This window comes from Volvox carteri (genome assembly GCF_000143455.1).
Source record: "Volvox carteri f. nagariensis unplaced genomic scaffold VOLCAscaffold_40, whole genome shotgun sequence".
Lineage (NCBI taxonomy): Eukaryota > Viridiplantae > Chlorophyta > Chlorophyceae > Chlamydomonadales > Volvocaceae > Volvox > Volvox carteri.
The window spans coordinates 120,238-140,455 of record NW_003307583.1 but is presented as its reverse complement, the minus strand read 5'-3'; the positions used below and the strand labels follow the sequence as shown (position 1 = coordinate 140,455).

General features: G+C 56.0%; 3 protein-coding genes across 3 annotated transcripts; 1 reads left to right on the top strand and 2 right to left on the bottom strand.

The window, feature by feature from the left end:
- Positions 1 to 651: 651 nt before the first annotated feature.
- Positions 652 to 6,218, top strand: VOLCADRAFT_94835 (uncharacterized protein; the record flags this gene model as incomplete). Its single annotated transcript, XM_002954064.1, has 13 exons — positions 652 to 775; positions 861 to 929; positions 990 to 1,019; positions 1,170 to 1,309; positions 1,755 to 1,871; positions 2,533 to 2,648; positions 2,972 to 3,094; positions 3,363 to 3,488; positions 3,787 to 3,898; positions 4,322 to 4,474; positions 4,788 to 5,318; positions 5,531 to 5,692; positions 5,844 to 6,218. 13 exons carry the CDS (start codon positions 652 to 654, stop codon positions 6,216 to 6,218), a joined length of 2,178 nt encoding a protein of 725 aa, XP_002954110.1.
- A 776-nt stretch (positions 6,219 to 6,994) lies between these two features.
- Positions 6,995 to 16,043, bottom strand: VOLCADRAFT_82592 (uncharacterized protein). The gene is made up of 17 exons (XM_002953994.1): positions 16,009 to 16,043; positions 15,748 to 15,838; positions 15,557 to 15,662; positions 15,019 to 15,217; positions 14,690 to 14,770; positions 13,950 to 14,102; positions 13,390 to 13,555; positions 12,907 to 13,150; positions 12,288 to 12,456; positions 11,678 to 11,898; positions 11,017 to 11,220; positions 10,370 to 10,724; positions 9,738 to 10,189; positions 8,645 to 9,299; positions 8,367 to 8,413; positions 8,169 to 8,343; positions 6,995 to 7,006 (listed from the first exon to the last, which is right to left on the bottom strand). The coding sequence occupies exons 4-14, from the start codon at positions 15,154 to 15,156 to the stop codon at positions 8,738 to 8,740; spliced, it is 2,745 nt and encodes a 914-aa protein (XP_002954040.1). The 5' UTR covers positions 15,157 to 15,217; positions 15,557 to 15,662; positions 15,748 to 15,838; positions 16,009 to 16,043; the 3' UTR covers positions 6,995 to 7,006; positions 8,169 to 8,343; positions 8,367 to 8,413; positions 8,645 to 8,737.
- A 1,142-nt stretch (positions 16,044 to 17,185) lies between these two features.
- Positions 17,186 to 19,948, bottom strand: VOLCADRAFT_106216 (uncharacterized protein; the record flags this gene model as incomplete). Its single annotated transcript, XM_002953993.1, has 5 exons — positions 19,761 to 19,948; positions 19,199 to 19,327; positions 18,795 to 18,848; positions 18,113 to 18,280; positions 17,186 to 17,379 (listed from the first exon to the last, which is right to left on the bottom strand). Coding segments are annotated over exons 1-5 (633 nt in total), but the record flags the coding sequence as incomplete, so codon positions are not given.
- Between the last annotated feature and the right edge of the window lie 270 nt (positions 19,949 to 20,218).

The window sequence follows — 20,218 nt, the reverse complement described above, 5'->3', positions numbered from 1 at the left end:
CAGCTATAACCTTCAGGCGCCGCTATAACACTGGTCTATTCACGTAACTATGTTCCTCCCTAAATTAGCAGAAAGTACTGGCAGATGGCTGGAGCAACATCTCCCACAGGATGATCCTTGCATTGCAAATCTTCGTTGCTGTCCGGGCTACGTAAGATCCAACATTTTGACAAATAGATAACAGACTAAGACGTTCGCAGGGAGGTATCTAATCGCAGTCCTTAAATAGCGCACCCAGCTGTTTTTGGACGGTTGACCATTTGACCGAGTACGGATGCAGAAAATGGTAGGCAGGGCGAAGGTTCCTAGATGCCGTTGCCTGTAATCACTTCAACTTTGCTGTTGCTATAATTTGGGTGAACTTATAGTTGCTTGAAAGAGGTTAGAAGATTGAAAACACAGCCATAAGTGATAAACTCAGCACTCTGGTCTTCCTTTTCCACGTTGGCGAGCATTTTTGTGATTCAGACGTTCCGTCTTGCATCGAAAGCACGCTATGCACGGCTGTCAGACCTTGCGGAAACGGACGCGATAAATTCTTTGAGCCAGGCAAGACTCACTTAAAGGACAGTGAAGCTGCGCTTGTGCTCTACATTTTAAGTATTCGCGGGCCTCAGCTGGACCTGTGATCAGCAGCCAGAGAACCCTGAAATGGAGCCACTTACAGAGCACGGCCTCGTCGCCGAGGTTGCGACTGGCACTTTCAGCTTTAAGAATAAGATAAGTGCATCATCCGTCAAGACCTTGTGGGAGAAGCTGGCTCGCTTCGTTGCCGGTGAGACCCCAGGGTCGGCCTATGGCCATGTTGAAGGGCTGAAGACCAAACAACAGGGCTATGTCACCGCGCATTACCTTCACAGATGCACTCAAGCAGCAGAAAGGTGTGTTATTGCCCAACTTGGGAACTTTCAGCGTGGGCCCCGTGGTCGGTGAGACGCGCAAGAAGGTCCGCCCTTCTTTCGCCCTCCTCGAAACCCGCTACTCAACAGTCTCTCAGGAGCGACCCAAATACTCCATCGGTAAGTCGCAACCTTACTGTGCATCTCAAAATCCTCAATGCTTACACCATGCAAGATCGTTTTCCATACACCCCCCCCCCCCGATAAACCTCCTCCACGGAAGGCACAGGGCTTCTCACCTCGGCCCAGTCGGCCGCCTTCTTGCTGCAGGTGGGCGGTGCCCTGTGGTGCAGCCAAACTATGGCCTCCTGGCCACAGCCGCAGCTGTTCACCGTGGCTCCTGCCAGCGGTTGGTGCTGGAACTGATGCAACGGCTGGGAGTCCACATCTTGTCCGGACGGGCCATCCAGGTGGGCGAGCGTCCGCAGCCATGGGTCCAGGGTTTGGAGATGAATGGGCCGAGCGTGCAAAGGGGCTGAAATCTGGAATTGCAAAAAGGATGAACCTGGACAAGGTTCCAACAATGGGCAGCCATCCCTGCTGCTCCCCTGTACAGCGTAGTGCACGGTTAGAGCTGCAGCGCGTTTCAAAGAGCGTCACATTAGCCTCGTTCTGTTCTCGCCGCTGCTTCTGCAGCAAATACCACTGCGTACAACATGTTTGCTTACTGTTGGAATAGCCAATACGCTGCACGTACGTGCACGGGTCATGGCGCGGAGCCGGGGCGCCGTGCTCGCTGTTGCAATGTGTCAGTGTCCGTGTTCGTTTGGGAAAAATAGAAAAACACCATCTTCTGTCGAAACCCCGTACCAAATAATTTGAAATGCATGTGCACATGCGCGATTATGCACCCAGGTCGCCTTCCCCGGGGTTGGCAAGCTCTTCACCAACAGAGCCGGTCGGATACAATTCGATTTTGACTCGCTGCTTCGGGAGTTTTTTGAGCTGGAACGCGAACGGATCATACCCGAGGTGTGATGGCGCGTGTCTTGCAGGAAACAGGAAAGGCATGTGCACGGTCACGCACACGCATCTGGTCCCTTTATCGGTGAAGGGGTAATACTCCTTTGTGCTCCTCGTGTATGGGTGAGGGCGCAAGATGGAAGGGAGGCCAAGGGAGCACGCGCGCCGTGCGGCGAATGGGGGCAGCGCTTTTGTACACAGCGGGAACGCAGCACAAGAGGTTTGGGCTCCAGCTCAGCACCTGGCGGCAATATGCCGCCGCGCAGGGCGATCCCGGAAACGATAATAAGGGGCTAATGTCGTGACTGCGGAGAGCTGCGGGCATTCCATGTGTTTCGGCATACTCGCCAAACCTAGTTTGCCAAACCTGGGTTTGCGGAACTGCACGAGAGGCGGACCAGGTCCAGCATTGCCCGGGACACGGGGGAAAGAGACTTTGGACATGGCGGCATGGGCCCCGCATGGATAGCGCTGGATAAGGCCTTTCATGATCTTCATGCGCGCGGCTCGGTGGGCATCGCGCGATAACTGCCACCTCTCCCACTGCACCCCCTGCAGCGACCTCCCAGTAATCTACTGCATTGCATTCCTGCTACATGCATCACACCATGCGTCCACGCGGCCTTTTTCCGCCTTTTGCTGATACGGAACGAGCTGTCCTTCCTTTCAGATGGAGCAGGACGTGGCCGCAGCACCGGAGGGCGACGAAAACTCAGCCGTGGCCCAGGTTGTCAAGGGCCTGCAGCACGTGCACCTGCACGACCCGCCAGTCATCCGGAGTACCAGGTATAAAGGGTACCTGTGTGAGAATACTGCTTGTGTTCTGGGCGCAGTTCTGCAGGCACTGGCGGACTGGGCCGAAAGCTGGAGGGCTACCTCGGAGGACGCCTTGGCCTCGATGGACGGGGAGGGGGGTCCGCCTTCAAACTCTGAACACGACACACGCACATGATAGTGTGGAACAGATTCCCCCAGAGGAACACCATTAAAGGAAAAAGATTTATTATGGAAACGCGGCGGCAGAGCTACTGGAGCGCTCCGTCCAGCGCTTGCTTCATTGCTTGGGGGCCATCATCCGCCCGGCGTTACGTTTTTCATGGCGTTCGCAGGCCAGCGACAGGCGCGGCGGCCGTCACGCCGGGGTCTCCGTCGGCACGTGTGAAACGCAACACGCACGCGCCATACAAGGGGGAGCTTCTGGAGCTGTGGCGACTGTGTAAGAGCAACGACAGGTAAGGCGCGCACCTACACCTATCGCCGCGCCTGGAAGGAGGGCGCAGGACGGCAAAAGCGCATCCGCTATTGACATCGACTCATGATGTTCACCTTCAACCCTGGTTGCGATTTTAACTTCAAGAGCTTGTCTTTCATTCTCTTTATGTTTGTGCTTGGGTTTGATATCATGCGCGGCCCGGCGCCGTAGGAGCACCACACCGCCTGGGCCAAGGGCACATCACCCAGCTGTCGTGTAACCTCACCGCTCGGTCCCGGGTGCTGCAGGATTGGCTCGGGCTGCGTTCCGAGGTTGCAGTTGGAGCAGTGGCTGTACAAGGAGTGCCCCCAGGTGCTGCGGCAGGTGGCGGCGGCAACCGTCCTGGAGCTCCTGTCCACCCACACCTACGGCAAGTGAAATGCGCAGACGGGGCTGCGTACTGGCTTCTTGTGTGGTGGTGCGTAAGGTTGGGGGATGAAGCGACGTCCATGCGTGTATGAAAGGCGTGCGAGACATGCAAGCAGCGTTGTTTGCACCTTAAACCGCGCTAGCTCCCACGTCTCACTGACTTTCTGATGTGGTGGGTAAAGCCGGGAACGGCAAGGTCCCATTTAGCATGGAAACGTACATTGTGGTCCCGATACTGCTGAGTTGGCAGAAACCGAGCCGTTATACACATCGCTACCTCAGCAGTTCCTTCTTGTGGCTCAGGCTTCTCCCGGACCACGCCCGCACGGCATACGGTGTGTACCGCGCAGGCAAGTCGGGGAAGCACATTATCTACAAGCCCTTCCTGGATCAGCTAGATGGAGCGACTGGCAAGGTGCGAATGGAATGGCCCCCGCTCGATCACATAAACCGGGGCCCGCCTGCAGCAATCAGCGCAACATCATGAGAGCTACCCCTAGCCGGAAAGTGGGCGGGTGAGGAGCCCTTTCGGGCTCTATCTCCCTGGAAGACATTCAGGCGTTACAGGGTGGCGCCAAGTGGTGATGTGGTGAACCGTGTACCTAACACGGTTCGGTGTTTAAGCCGTACCGCACGACCGACGGTGGCGTTCGGAACGAAAGAGTCTCGCATGGGCGCCGCCTGGGCTCAGCGGTCCATGACAAGGTGGTTACGCTCGATGAGATCGCTGTCGTCGTGAGTTGCGCACTCAAGTTTTGAGTGTTGCGGATTTGGGGTTGTGCGAGTCCTTTTGAGTCCTGATGGCGTCTTGCTTCCCCGGCCCTAATGTTCTCCTCAGGAGGTCAACTCGCCACAGCGTGCCAACTCGCCGGCGCGCGTCATAGAGGTGCGCATAGACAGCCCTTCCTCGGCGCTGCGCCGCCGACAGCAGCAGCAGCAGCAGCCACTACAGCAGGACTACGAAGACGGCGGGGAGCCCGAGGTTGTCGAGGTGGGAGACGTCAGGTTTCAAGGGCTGGTTGGAATGCAAGGCAAAAGAGTGCGTGGTGGCACATTTTTCATTTTACGTTACTGCCTTTGATTGATTGCTCGGCAAGCGCCCTGCGCCAATCATCACAGCTACGGCAACTTCACATCATAGGCATGATTGCTCCACGACGGCCGAACGGTTACGCAGCCTAGGTGTCCATCACTAAATATCCTCTGCACGCGTACTGTACTACCGTTACCGTTCCGCGCTGTGTGAATCGCTGACGGGTGGACCAGCAGCAGAGGAACTCTGTCCTCATCCTCCGCTGCCGCAGGTGACGTTGTCGCCTGTCCAAGGCCAGCCGCCATCGCCCTGGCAGCTCCCGACAGAGGGACAGTACCCATCCCAGCCGCAAGGACACTACTACCCTTCGCCACAACAGCCTTACCCCTCGCCGCAGCCCTATCCATCATACCAGACGCCGAAATCCCAGCTCCCCGCCCAGGGCCAGTACACGCAACCGCAGCAGCAGCGACCTTACGCGGCACAGGGCCAGTATGCACTGCAGGGACAGGGGCCGCAATACCAGCAGTACCCGCAACAGGTCCCGGCAGGACAACAGGCAGTCCAGCCTCCGCAAACAGGGAAGTCGCAGCAGCTGGCACCAGCTGGTGGCCCAAAGCCGGCATGCATGCCAGGCTCCGCTGTTCCCGCCTGGCAGGGCCAAGGCCAAGGCCCTGACCAGGTGCAGCGATCGGAATCTTCGGGCTCCAAGCCGTACCACTACTACCAAAACAAGCTGTCGCCGCGATCCCGGCGCGAGTTTGACAACTTCAACCGCATCCATTTTCAAAAGCTGGAGCAGGTAAGCATTGTTGACCTTTTGGAAGGCTAAAGTGTATAAATCCAAGAATTGGGATAGAGATTGGACGCGTGAATGTGGTCAAGCCCTGATTGAGGTGGATTGGTCCAGATGTAAGGGTGAGGCGGGATGGCGGTGTACGTTTGTGTTTGGTTCGCTGTGTTAGATCCTCCCGTGGTCGCTCTGATGCTATTGTTGTGTGGCGACTGTAACAGGTTCGCGGTTCGGACTACAAGCAGCGTGCAGTGACACCGAAGGTGGGCGAGGACGAGCTCAATCTGCAGGAGTACCAGGCCATGCGGCGGCCGGGCAGCGGCGGAATGCCTACGGAGGTGCTGGACCTGCAGGACGACCCGCCATACAGCCGGGAACCTCATGTGGGTACGGCACATCTTATGAAGACCTGAAATATATGGACGATAAAAGGGTGTCGGTCTTTCAGTGCCCGGCAAGTGCTGCAAATATTCGCGTGTTTTTACCTAAGCCCCTGGCTTCCATCTGCTCTCCCCCACTCCCCTCAATATGTAGCCCTTCGTCTCGGCGCACCGGCAGCGAGGTTCGCCTGGGCCCAAGCCGCAGATTTTGACGCTGGCGCACGACCCGCCCTCGTATGCCGTGCCCGGGCTCCCGACACACCAGTATCAGTGCCAATCGCAGCAGCAGCAGCAGCAGCATCCCATGACACCTGGGCACCCGTATCCCGCACGGCAACCAACGCCGCAGCAGCGGCCGTGCTCTGGACGGCAGCAGCAGCACACGCCGGCTCAGGAGGAATCTCCCCCCATCTCACAGTACGAAATTATCAACGAGAAGGATCCTATCAAACGAAGGCTCAAGCGCAACGAACTGGCAAACGCCCTAAACCGCAACTGGTCGGAGCAGGCAAGTGATGGATATGTATAATGGTCAGGCTATCAAATTTTTACGAGTTGCGTTTGTACGTAATCCTCATTTGTTGTCCGCAAGGTTGTAAAGGATGCCTTTTCCCGCCTTTGCTCATGCTGCAGATACGGGAAAAGGAGGCCGTACTGGATAGCCTCGCAGAAGCCCAAGCCCAATGGCCGTATGTGCCCACACGCCAGCCAAATGACAAGCGACCGGCTGATGCCGTCAGCCGGCCCCTGTCAGCATGGCTCCCGTAAATGCGCGTGGCAGAGGAGAGCGTAACAAGGGTAAACACAGTGGCTAAGCAAGCTTTTGTGCGTGTCAGGACATGCCGGGTTCTGCCGTGAGCTTGTGTTCTTATCGTTGCTTGAGACATGCCCCGCACATGGTCGGAGGTTTCGTCCCGTACTGTAGTACGAATTGACAGCCGATTCGTGATTTCGTGCCAGGGCCATTGTTCCGAATTATTAATGTGTTGAAGTTTTGTACAGCTGTACAAGGTTCCCGAAAAGCGGTGATCGCTGTGAACTGGATCAAAGCCATAGCGCTAATCTTTTTGACGTTCATGGGTACTTTTAGCGCGACAACGTAATTAGCATTCAGTCTAGTCCACTTTATTAAACATGAGCGTTACGGCAGCGCAATTGAAGGAAAAGCTTTTGGCGTCGCTGGAAGCGGACGTTGTGGTGAGCATTGTATCAAGCATTCATGTGTAAGGTTCTCTAGTTTGCTTCTAAGCATCACGTCGCTCGTTTGCAGGAAGTCATTGATACTTCTGGGGGGTGAGAGGATCTACGACAGCCATCCTTGTTACATGTTGGTTCCCGGCAGCACCCAACTGAACAATTACCGTGCTGCTCCCCATCGCCCCCTCGGGTGGGTGCTACATGCCCTCATATAGCTGCGGTGCAGCGTTTGAAGTTGCCATCGTTTCCAAGGCCTTCGACGGCAAAACGCTAATCCAGCGTCATCGACTGGTACGCCTGATGGGATCGTTTGCCGTAATCACATCTAGCTGAAAATTCCCGGCAACCGCAGGTAAATGAGGCACTCAAAGAAGAAATGGCTTCCATCCACGCGCTATCCATCAAGAAATGCTGGACCCCGCAGCAGGCAGCCGCGCAGTGAACGTTTGCCGTAACAAAACTACGCAAAGGGTGGGAAAGACGTTTTGCACGGTAACCTGCGTCGACATTACGGCAGTACATTGCATCCAGCTCTGCGTGACATAAAATCCTATGGCTCTAAATACCTTGTAACCAATGTCCGTCCGCGACATCTTTCCATAGCCCAGACACATTGCACCCAAAAGCAGTGTAAAAATCCGCAGCTGCCCACCTGCTGGCTTGCTGAGCACGGCCACCCAAACCCGTGACCCTGCACCGTATTACACACTCACACCACATATCATATAACACCCACACACCACATCATATCCCACCATCACTACTGCATGCCCCTCTTAAGCCAGATTGCAACCACAGAGCAGAAAAGGTCGGGCCGCAATCCTTTGCCCACCGTCCATATCGTTAATCGTGCGCATCCAGCCCGTAGCAACTACATGCTGTGTTTTGGACGCAACGAAAGGCCTACCTGGGTATGCAGCCAAGGCTCATGCCAATCTGGAGTTGACGGCCGCTGAGCAGTGCATGGGCGGGGTAGACATGTGGTGTCTTACACCCGGGAAAGATATGTGTCTATTCATGGGGTTGTACCATGACTACTTGCATCTGTACAAATTTTGCCCGTCTCTACATCGCACCCTAGTGTAACAGAAAAGGATGGTCCCTACCTAGTATACCAGCCCACAATCTATAAACGTCCCAAACGTTTACAGGCGTAGCTATGGGTAACTGGGCGACTATTAAGAGGTACTGCTTCTCGACTACGGATGCAATCCAATAAACAAGATAAGCTTATACCCAGTTTACATGCTACGTTACGTTACGAAAACGTTTTGGGAAAAGTATTGTTACATGTTGGTTCCCCGCGCACCCAACTGAAAAACTACCATGCTGCCCTCCATCGCTCCCCCGGGTGGGTGCTATATGCCCTCAATACAGCTGCGGTGCAGCGTTTGAAGTTGCCATCGTTTCCAAGGCCTTCGACGGCAAAACGCTTATCCAGCGCCATTGACTGGTACGCCTGATGGGATCGTTTCCGTAATCACATCTGGCTGAGAAGTCCCGGCAACCGCAGGTGAATGAGGCACTCAACGAAGAAATGGCTTCCATTAACGTGCTTTCCATCAAGAAATGATAGACCCCGCAGCAGGAGAACTACGCAAATTAGGGGAAAAACGTTTTGTACGGTATCATTACGGCAATACCTCGCGTCGACGGTATGGCACGTCGAGCTCTGCGTGACATAAAATCCTATGGCTCTAAATACCTTGTAACCAATGTCCGTCCGCGACATCTTGTAGGCTTCTTCCATAGCCTATCATGCCATCCATCGCCCAATAATCCACCAGCGCTGCGCATAGTATAGCCTATGCTGTGGCCCAATATGCAGCGCATGACACCTCCACTGCGCGCTTACTGCACACGATCTAGTGCCCACCGGGATTGCATCATTTCGTCCAGGTACGACAGGAGGGCCTTGATGCCCCAAGCCAGCAGCAAGCCTAGCGCCACCACAATGCCCATCATGACCCCCCGCATAATGGCAGTCAGTCGCTGCTGACGCAGCCGTTCGGCCTCCTTCTTAGCCGCCAACGCCTCCCGTTCCGCCCGCGTCAGTCGCGTCTTGCTGGCCTTCCCAGTCGTCGCTGCCGCGCCTCCTGCTCCGTCGGACAGAGACTCCATGCTGCGCGACGTGGTCATACTGGTTGAAGGTGCTGGCCCGTTGGCAGTGCCCTTGGCAACTTGAGCGGAGGTGGCGACTTTGGCCTTTAAAAGCTCGCACTCCGCGTCGCACAGTAGCAACCGCGGGGCCTGCGCGTCGTCGTACGTTCGTGGCTGGCCGGCACGCTCCAACGCATCCTGCACCTCCGAGCACTTCCACTTGGCACGGCGCTTGTTGGGACAGGCGCAGCGCACACTGACCTCCGCGGAACAGCCTTCAGGGTTGGGACAAGGCCCGGAGTGGCAGAGCGCCCTGAGGACAGCAGGGGGAAGTGGGGATATCGGGGCTAGGCGATAGATCACGGCAACCGATGTCCATAACGCCTTGTCTTTCAACGCCCAACACCATAAGCTCCCTGAGCCTTAGCCATTACCAGTAATGCCTTGCCAACGATTGTACTCTTCAAGTCAATACGTCGCATCAAGTCAATACATCGCAGTTGATTGTCCCCTTTTTGAACCCTTTTTGAAGAAGGCAGGCCTGTGTTAAAAGCTTTAAAACTGTTCTTGAAGTACGTTGTAGGAATGGAAAAGCCGTAAGGCTTTCCTTGTCATCCCCTTTGGGTTCCTTGTCCAAGTCAATACAGCGCAGAGCCTTTTCAACAAGCTTTGATTATCGCTGCCGAAAACGCCGACGCACAAAGCTTTCGCTGTCACGCATAGGACACGTCATGAAACCAACGCCACTTACTTGCACGGGTGGGTGCAGAAGGCCAGCTGCCGGTGGCATGGCTTCCCACACGACAACAGCGAGTTGATCTGGTTCTTCGCCTGGGCCTCCGTCAGCTGATGGCAGGGCAGCTGCAACATGGTCTTCCCGCACAGGCAGGCCATCCGTGACTGCAGCTCGCATCGGGGACACTGGCCCTGATGGCACCTGCGCGGGCATGGGTGGCTGCAGCCCCGCGTCAGGCCACATGGCCGGTCGCATGGCCGGCATGTCTGCGGGACACGCGGGTCACCCCCACCACTGGCTGCGGCCGCAGCTGCTGCGCCATTGGTGGCACCGTCCAGTACAGCATGGCACGGAAGCGGGCACCTGTGGTTGCCACACTGCAACGGCCGCCCGCAAGGTGCGTTGCACCTGTAGGGTCGCCGTTCGCTGCACGGCATCGCGACGCTGCCGTGCCCGCCCACGCAGATCTCCTGCATGGGCTGCCTGCATGGCGGACATGCACTAGGCAGCTCCCCACTTGCCGCGATGGCTGCCAAGATCTGCGCGGCCTCGTGCGTCGGCTGCTGCACTGCCGGTGCTGAGGACGCACTGTCGGGCAACGCGCCGCGCTTCCGCCGCTGCTGCTGCTGCTGCTCGCGGTCAGTCACAGCACTGCCGCCAATGCCATCCGCGCCCGCCATCGCCGTGGCGGCAGCGACAGCAGACTTGGATGGCGGCGGCGGTGGCTTGAAGTCCGGCACGGGCGGCGGAGGGGGGTCATGACATGTGTTCGCGGCACAGGAGTGTCCACAGGTGAGCGGCGTCGCGCAGGGCAGGGCGCATGGCGGGCAGGGCCCATAATGGCAGCGATGAGCCGGCAGCTGCGGCCCGTGCCGGCAGATACGTGGCACCGAGCAAGGCTTGAAGCAGTGCGGCGCCTCCGCCTTGGACTCGGCACCGCATGGCAGTGTGCAGCTCGTGGCACCGCAGGCGCACGTCACGGTCACCGTCAACGGACATGGCCTGGAGCAGGTGCAGGGGGAGTTTACACGGAAACGTTCATAACAGCCCAACCACAGGCCAGATCAATCCACGGTACGGCCAATCTATCTCTGTGCCAAGCCGCCGACAGCAACGCAACGACCAGGTCTGGTACAGCCAATGAGATATTTTACTAAGCATAAGCATAATCGTGGTAAGTGAAAACCCCCGACTTTTACACCATAAGACTTTGCTTGTGTAGTGCGGACTTTCCATTTCACAAAATGTGCCTAAAAACTGCGTCATCCGAGAGTGAGGCACCCCAGAAACGCACCTGCAAGGACCGCTGTGGCAGGGTGCGGGGCACTTGTGGTTGCCACATTTCAGACGCCGCCCACAAACCTCTTCACACGGGGGGCAGTTGCCATCGCAGCAGCGCCGCTTGCAGGGGTGGCGGCCGCACGCACGCATCTCTAAGCACCGCCGCTCACACGTGAACTCCTGGAAGCAGAGAACCTCCTTCTGGCTCTTCCCGCACCTGTTGCAGCAGGTGAACCGCCATACACAACAGCGCGGCTCAGTTCGTACAATACAAGCACCAAGCACCTGTAGGAAAACATAGCCATAAGGAAGCCAATTCTGGGGCCCCGGTGCCAGCAACAATGTGCATGGCCAAGGGCAGCTAAACATCCCCTGCAGTAAAATAATTAAGGGCGTGCAGCCGGTATTGTGAAATCGTTACCAACAAGGCACTGGCATCAGAAAGAGTCACGGATCCGTACTAAGGAACAGCTGCTTTACCGGGACCTCTTCTGGTGCACGCATGGGGAATGTTGTGACTGGCATTTGCATGCGTCTTGCCGGTTAGCCTGTCCCTCTGCTCCGCGCCTGACGGTGAAATGATCCACATGCCATGGCCATGGTAAACCCCATCCCTTTTGCCATCCTGCCTAAGGCCTAGGCGGCTGCCCTTGCAGACCACACACAGACCACACCTGCATGTCTTGAGCGCCGGGCCCCGGCACTGAGCTGTGCATTCACCCTGGTGACAGCGGTCTGCGCAGCGGTGTATGCCGCAAGGCAGCAGCTTGCCGCACGTCTCGCCGCATGACGGCACCTTGTCCGTGCACGACATGCCTTCGTACGTCTGCTTCCCACAGGGGCACGTCCGGACGCCAGAAAATGGGCACGAGCCGCAGGCACCCGTGTGGCAAACCTGGCAGCGGTCAGCAGGGCGGTAGGGCAGGACCATGACTGAAGGCAGGGAGCCAGGCCACGGCCAAAGCAGGTGGCAGGCAAACTGGTTACAAAAGGACTGCAAACTGGTACGTCGGCCCTCAGGATATGCGCGATCCATAAGACAGTACGCAGCGACAGTAATGCACTCGGCCGAGGGGAGTCTCAAGGGACACATGCTATTAACCATGTACCAGACCCCGAGGAACTGTGCCGTGGCAAGCCTGGCCGTATATGCCAATAGACGCACTGCGCGCTGCTTAACGTGTGGCTCATGCAAGTACTGAGGTACAGAGCACATGGACTAAGTCCCGTGAAAGTGCTGCTCTATTACTGCTACTACTGGAACGCCTCCATCCGACCACGTACCTTTTCGCACTTGTGGTTTCCGCAAGCCAGAGGTTTACCGCAAACACGAGCGCACTGGTAGTTGCGGTCTCCGCACTGCAGCTGTCGTACTTCCGCTCCACAGCGGCAGGGGAATTCACCCATAACCCGGCACTTGGCGCAGTCACCTGGATGGCACACGTCTGGGCACCTGCGGCAGCAGCGAATAACGGATGCCATGCCGTCCATCGACAGCACAAAAGCAGCGTATCAGAGAATGCCGGCCTCGTATGGAATCATGCGGCTGGCCATACTCAGAACCTCTCGAGTATACTAGGCAACGGATGTAGCACTACCAGCGACCAGGCTAAGTTCTAAAGCAGCGAGCTTTCGACATTTCGCCGAGCAGCTGATACGGCCCGTTGACATCAGGTGCATGCGCCCACATGTCGCGCGCTTATGCGCACAATGCCTGGAGTGCTCACAAAGGAACGCGCTGCAGTTGGAGGCAGACGCGTCATAACCAGGACCAGCACACATCACACATATTTTTCACCGCCACAGGGCACGTTATCACGAGAGAAAACATTAGGACGCGCTACCTCTTGACCTTCCAGGCGCCTGCAACTGCTAACCGCCCATATACACACAGTCTTTGCACCTGTGTCCACAGTCCAGTTTGGAGCCACACACGTCCTTGCAGCTGTACTCGTGATGGCCGCAGCGCTGCTTGAGCTTCTTGCTGCCACAGTAGCAGCTCGCATCCACAATCAGAGGGCAAGGCGGGCAGGGGCCCGGGTGGCATAGCAGCAGGCAGGTGTGGCCGCAGCCGCCCGCCAGCGATCGGCGGCAGATCTCTCCGCAGCTGTGCGGAGTGACCCACGGGTCAAACTCAGGATTGGTAACTGCAGGCATGGATGAGATCAGGGACGTCTGCTTTTGCTTTCCGTGGATGAAGCAACGAACGAGAGGAATACAACGTCCTAAATAGGCATACTTGGGCAAAGCGGAGCAGGGTTATGAGCTCGTAATGCTCCATTCCGAGTTTGGGACGGTAAAGCCCTGCTAAATAAGACAGGCCCAGAAAGCCGTCTCAACGCAATAACAAGGCGATCCGCGACCACAGGCCGAGCTGCTACCGCACCTTTTCCGCAAAAACATTTATACTGTCGAGGAACATCCGCAGCGGGGTAGGTTGAGCGGCACTTAGGGCAACCCCAATCAAAAGCATGGACAGTAGCCGTGGGATCCTGCAACGACCTCGCAGCCGCCTTGGCGCGAGCGGCATCCACCTGGCTGCGTGCCCAGTCCTGCGCCCCAGCATGCAAGATACATCCAGCCCCCACAGCCCCGTAAGATGATGCGTTGGGTCAAATGCCCGCCCCATACTTCCAGTCGCGCGCGCATGGTGACGTATATCTTCTATCGCTAACCAATCCCACCACCACGGCACTTTGAAAATTAAAGTGTAGGTAGACAACAGATGACCCAGATGCCGCGGGCAAGAGCAACTAACGACGACTAAGGAACACTGCCTTCCAATGGTTGTGCATATCCCAACAGGACGATCTCCCAATTGCTGCCATGCTTTAAGGGACGGCATGGGCCATGGCCTTCGCGCTATCCCTCTACCGTCTCGTGCGCGTGCAAGCGCTCTGCCTGCATCGCTGCCATGCGGCTTTACTTCACCAGCGACCTTCCCACCTGGATGCATACTAGGTGCAGCACCGTGTAACAGCCCTGCTCGCAGTGCCAGACCGCTTCTGTGGGCTCTATGTGGTTCAGGCAGATGAGACAGCAGCTGCTGTCCACGTTGGTCAGGTGGTCGCGAATGCGGCTGAGGCCCTGCTCGAATATCTGTGCGAGGGGACCGCCATGTCACCATAACCGATGCGACAACACACCGAGCAGTCAGAAGATGCTTTGAAGGGGACTGTGAGAAAGCATAAGAAGCGGCTCGGGAGGAAATGCCTCTAAAGACGTAAAACAAGGATGGCTGCGTCCACGAGCCCATCGTGGCTTAAAGGCCATCGATGCGTAGAATATAAGTTTAGCAGCACGTATTCACTACCCATCTGCAGCTGCAGATATCGGATGCGCGTACATGCTCTTGTGGTTTAGACTGGCGACAGACACCAGTTCATGACGTATTTTGTAGATCGCTAACTGGTTCAAACCCTTTCCGCATAGCCATGGCCAAAAAGCATAGCTAAGCCTGCCGAAAGTCGTAATAGAACATCCACCCATCCCAATACAAGACAGAGCACAACACATTGCTACAACCATTAAATGAAGCCTCACGCAGACGCAGATCCAGATCTCTATCACTCCCAAGACAATTCGTTATACACTCCCAAGTTAAAGGCTTGCATGGCTCCCCTCCGCACCCAAGGCTCGCAGGGTTACCATCCTAGGTGCTGCATTTCCCCCATCAAGCTACCCACCTGGTCCTTTCCGATGTCATCTCCAAGCTCATTGCCGACCCGCATGTACTGCTCGAACAAGGCGCTCATAGCCTGATCCGACTGCGGTGCACGATGGGAAGGCAACAAAGCCGTCCACGCAATTACATGGCACGAAACGCGCATGCTAGCAGGTCCAATACAGTGCAGCGAAAACAGGGAGTTAAACCTGAGGTCCCCGAATTCAATCTGTGGCCCTGCTTATGCAAGGGAGGTAGCTTGAAGGCTTCGTGGTGGTACCGGTTTACTTCGTGGATCCAAAACAGCTGCTGAAGGAAAGCGAGATCCCACAACAGTGGCTCGTGTCTTACCTGGGTGCCAGAGCCCCGCCAAGCCTGCTTCGCAGCCGCCAGCGGTCTAGCACTGCCGCTGATAGCTTCATCGTCGCTGCTGTTGTTAGAAAGTACAGGACCTCGCCGAAAGGGGCCATTGCCCCCAACTCGTGGCATAGCGTCGTGTCGTTTTGTTTCGACAGACGCCAAGACCAGCTTCGTGGCCCCTTTGGTGCTTCTGCGAAGCAGAAAAGGCAGGTAGCGTCGAGAGTGTCCACGTGGCTGGATTCATACGCATTGTGGTGCTGCTTTTCATACGCAATGCAGTGCAGTATTGTTCTGCAAGCCGTGAGGAGCACATCGCCTTGACTCAAGAGGAAGGGGGTTTTGTCTGACGAGGGAACCGCAGGATTCCCCGATCCACGGGTAACAGTGCTTGGATCAGCGTACTATGCAGGTGTGACTGTCGGAAGCGTTACCCCGCCGATCTCCTATCTTCTCTATAACTCATATCCTGTACGCTCCCTAATCTGCGTGCTCATGAATATGTAATTCCTAATCTGCCCGCCCAACATACCTGAGGCTAGCCGGGGTCCCTAAGTCGTCTGTCCTCAGCTGCTAGGCTTGGAGGGCGGCTGACTAGTGGATACTGTTGCGGGAAGGTAGTCTTTGATGGGAAGAGTCTGTCCAGTACAGGGGCGAGCAGCACTTGTGTGAGGCCCGAGAACCGACAGCCACCGCAACGTAACCCAAGTGGAACCGGCGTACCAAATCAGGCTTCAAGATATAGTGAACAACGGTCGCACCAGCAAAAAGCGAAGTTATGGCCACTAGATAGCCTTTCGCCACGTCGGCGATCCTGCACGAAAGATGGAGACGGCCAAGAGGCGGCCTTAGGAGATGCGCTCTCTGCACAAGATCTATAAGTAACGAAAGGATACTGTTTCAGCATAGGGTGAAGAAATTTGTACGCTTGCCAAAGGCGATTTCTCAGGAGTCAAAGTGCTTGACATCAGTATCTTATCCTACCTCATCTTATCCCACAGAGAAAAAAGATATTGGAAAGTGCCCAGAATTCTCTGAAGCGCGTCACACAATATTGCTTCTGCATGAGCTGTGAGCTGTTCCCAACGAGCCGTACACGGCTCCCAGTGCAGTTGACAATGCGACCGTGCATGCTGCTTGGTTGCATAATTTCTATTTATTCTCAGTCTGTATTGTGTGCTAACCTATGTTGGGTGAATACGCCTCTCTCTCTCTCTGACAATCCCAGCAGCTCTTTCCGGAGCGAAGCGAAGGTCTTTTTTTTGGTGGGACGTGTCCGTTAGTTCGCTCACCGACGGAACACACTGCAGCTCGTACCGAAGCCAAGAATGGCATGACAGCTTGATCAGCGAGCAACGAAACTTGATCAAAGAGAAGGAGCACAACGCAGCTGCCCGAAAGTGTCCTTTATTTGTATCACAACCATAAGCCTCAGTCCACCTTCCATGACCCTTCTATGCAGTCCGCTGTTCCACCCTTAATTCGTATGTATGTCTTTGCCAACCTTGTCTTTAAAGATGAATCCTCCGAACTAGTCCTGGGATAACACCAGCCACAATCACCGTACCCCGGCCCTCTCAAACCCCGCAGTCACATAGCACGTCCAGGCGTCTTCCGCCCCTTACCTCTCTCAACCGCGCAATTCTTCTTCATTACTACATTTCTCATATGAAAGGTAACTTCACGATGCTCACGTATTCTGCATGTCACATGTCTACAGTCAGCTCAACGTCGCTCAACTCGAAACTTGAATCCCCTCTGCATTAGGTTCTGCAAGACTTCCCCCAGCGCTTCGGTATTCCCGCATCGGCTATTCACTCGCCGCTGTCAGAAGCGGACGTCCAGCGGAGGAAAGCTGCGGACGGTGGCTCGCAGGCCCAGCTCCAGCACCGCCTCACCGCCATCACGACCTCCCGTCCCGCTGCTGCCGCAGATCCGCATCGAGCCAAATGCCAACTCCGCGCCTTGAAGATCCACCAACAGCCCCGAAAAGAAGCGGCTCAGCTCGCGAGACACTTCCACATCCTCCTCTCCGCTTCCAGCGCTCGCCACGCTCACGCCCGCTACAGTTCCCCCTGCCGCTGTTGCAGCCGTGCAGCTTGACGTGACAGTTCCACCTCCTTGCTGCTGTATCCGATCCGGGGTCCCCAGGACCCCGGTACCTGACCTTGTAGGGCCGATTGGCGTCGCCACCACCTCAGCAGCCCGGCCACCGCGTGTAGGACGCATAGATAACTGGTAGCGCTGGCCACTTGCCAGCAGCGTCCCGCTAAACAGCACGCAGCCGCCACTGCTGCCTTGGGAACCCCCGGGAGCTATAACGACGCCGGTTCGGTCAAACAGGAAGGGCCGGCCCTAGGCAAAGGTGACATGTGCGGAAGATTTGAGGAAAGTTCAGGCATACCAGTACTCAGGTAACCACAGGCAGCCACGGTTTAGGGACGGGTGCTACAGCGAGAGGTAGCAATCGCACGTGCCAGGACCGATTATCGGCGTGAGGTATCGGCAAGGCGTCCCAGTGGTAATGGGTCGGTTGGACTGGAATCATTGCTGTACCTGGCCACATGGGCCCCCCAACTTTGACGGAACCCGCCACCTTTGCGGACACTGTAACTGTAACCGTAACTGTACCAACCCCCGGTGATTTGAACAGCGTGCCTCTCCGAACCACCACACCGCAGCTCAGCACGAACAGGGAGCAAAACGGCCCTAGCTCGCAGCCGCAAACTACTCCTATATCGCTGGCTGAGGAAGTGTGGGTGTGGAAAGGGATTCAGGGGCCGCAGTGGCGCCGGCTTGTGCATTGTGGAAGCCGGCGTCAACGTGGATTGGAGGATGAAGCTAGCTGCCATGTATGATGCCACTAACCTTGCTGGAGCTGGTATGCCATCGCATACAACATCCCCTCCGTGGTTGGTTCTTCCCAGCCGCCCTCGCCTATATGGGCAGCACCCATCCCAGCTTCACCCCGCTCCTGGCCACATGCCGACATTTTTCGATCTTTCCAAGAAATCCACATGGTCTGGAAACTTTGCATTGCAAACTTTTCTATCGTACTACCAATACTTTTCCCGCCTGGCCCACCAACCTGGACCGCTGTGCGCGCTGCCGTCGTGACCAGAGGGTGCTGTAGAAAGGCGCCAAAATCCGCCGCATTGAACACCACCCTTGCACTGCCGAGGGGTACGTTTCGGAGCAGGATGCGCTGCTGTGAAAGCACCGCCGGGAGGTCCAACTCCACGGAGTCCACCTCCACCTGAACCATGGTATGGGATCCAGGAGACGGACAAATGTGGGAAACACACAAAAGACCTCAAACGTTGACACGTTCCAGTCGCTTTTGGCTTCGTCCTGTCGACGACCGGGCCCGTAAGTAAGGAAAAAAATTAAACAATGTTATGACAATGATAGATTCTCTTGTAGAAGCTAACTGCGAGAATATTGAACCTTTAAGGTCTGTTTCATGTGGACGCAATAATGCTAAAAATAACCCATACGGGAAGGGCAAGGCGGTGCTCGTGTACCTGCAAATGTGCCGACTTAACACCTGTGCACCGGGGCACGCATACGCCGAAACTCTACATTCGTTCGCTTCTTCTCTCGCTTGGTGTAACCAAAGGCGGCCAACCCAGATGAATCAAGAACCCTAACATGGAAAACCAAAAAAAACTCAGTTTGGCCGTGGTTCGATAGCGGAGTGCTTTGGCTGGCTGGCAAGGTTAGGCTGTTTGCATGTGCACACTGCAAGGAAAACTGCCGTCTGTACGTACTTCGAGAACTCGCGCTGTCAAGCCCAGAGGACTTTCCCACTGGCGTCCCTCCACCTGCACCGGAACAGGGAGGCGTTCATAAGCTGGATCTGCAGGTTCGTGACGGACAACTCATCGTGAGGAGCAGCCATCACGAGCGCCTTGCCACCAGGTAAGGAAAGGGCAAAAGAACTTAACGACGGGAGCTCTCGGCTGTACCTGTAGCTGTACCTGCTACGGCTGCGGCGAAAACCCAAAGCCGATTCGCAATAGCGCATGAGAATATCAATTCGGTGGCATGGCTGTGCCCCGGGGTCATGTCTGTTTACGTGTCAGATGTAGAGGACCTTTATACGCGGAGGGATCTTGCGAGCTGCAGCAAACTGCTACGTCCCGCCACAGCGGCAACAGCTGATGTTGGTTACCTTGGCGCCGTGGATGCGACCTGCCAGTAGGTCCCACCCTGATGCAGTCACGCGTACATCCACTTTGTCATGTGATCGGAGTCGCGCACGGAGCGCTGCAGCGGCTATGGTCTCCACTGCAACCACGGCCTGACGGCGCCGCATGTCATGCATAGCATCGCAGAGTGCACAGCGAAGCACGAGCAGGAAAAGGATAGGGGGGAAAGGCGGGGAAGGTTTAGCCGGGAGGGAATATGTTGTTTGGATGGATTGGGGGGGGGTGATGATGCAAGACGAGACGTGATGGCGTGAGGTCTGGTGAGGCTTTACAGATGGCGGGGCTGCGCGTGGGTATGGTCGTAGAAGCTACCAGGGGGCTGCGTTGCAGCTGGGCGTCACTGAGGCCTGAACGATCATGAGGTCGGCGAACCTAAGGTTGTGCAGGCTTGTGGTCTGATGTGAGTTGGGGAGGGTCTCAGCCTTGCGACAGCGGTCCACCAGAGGTCCCGTAAGAATTCCTTGTGTAAATAAATAGCACTGACATCTGTTCGTTTTCAAGGTCCAATCACTGGAGTACTCTCACCATGTCTGCACTGGTTACCCTGGCTTGCACTTGACATACTTGCCGGGAGCTCCGCCGATATCTACTGGCACTATAATTGAAGGCACGCATTACAAAAATGATGCAAGGACAGCGCGGAGTGAGTTAACATTACGGTGGTAGGAACCGTGTACCTTTATTGACAATGATTGTAAATACCATACGATGTATCATTGAAATAATTGTATAAATGTTGGTGCAGGTCGAAAGCGCACAATTCTATTGCAATAAGTACGGCAAATCGGTTATATTTGCGTACGTGACACGGTTGAGTGGTCCGCAGTAGCGAGCCAGCTTCCATACCCAACTGAGTCCTCTTTCGTTAAGCCACTCCATAGCCTCTTGGCATGCCCTCTTTTCAAAAGAGGACAAGCTTCCGACCAACAATCTCTTCAGCACGGAAAGTACACTTCATCGCACGAAGAACAACATGCGCACGT

Coding starts and splice junctions, on each gene's coding strand:
- VOLCADRAFT_82592 (XM_002953994.1), bottom strand. CDS start 15,156: ATGCCACGAGTTGGGGGCAATGGCCCCTTTCGGCGAGGTCCTGTACTT. Junction 13,556..13,949: donor TGCACCTAGTATGCATCCAG/GTGGGAAGGTCG, acceptor GCTGGGGCGCAG/GACTGGGCACGCAGCCAGGT. Junction 11,899..12,287: donor GAAACCACAAGTGCGAAAAG/GTACGTGGTCGG, acceptor GACCGCTGCCAG/GTTTGCCACACGGGTGCCTG.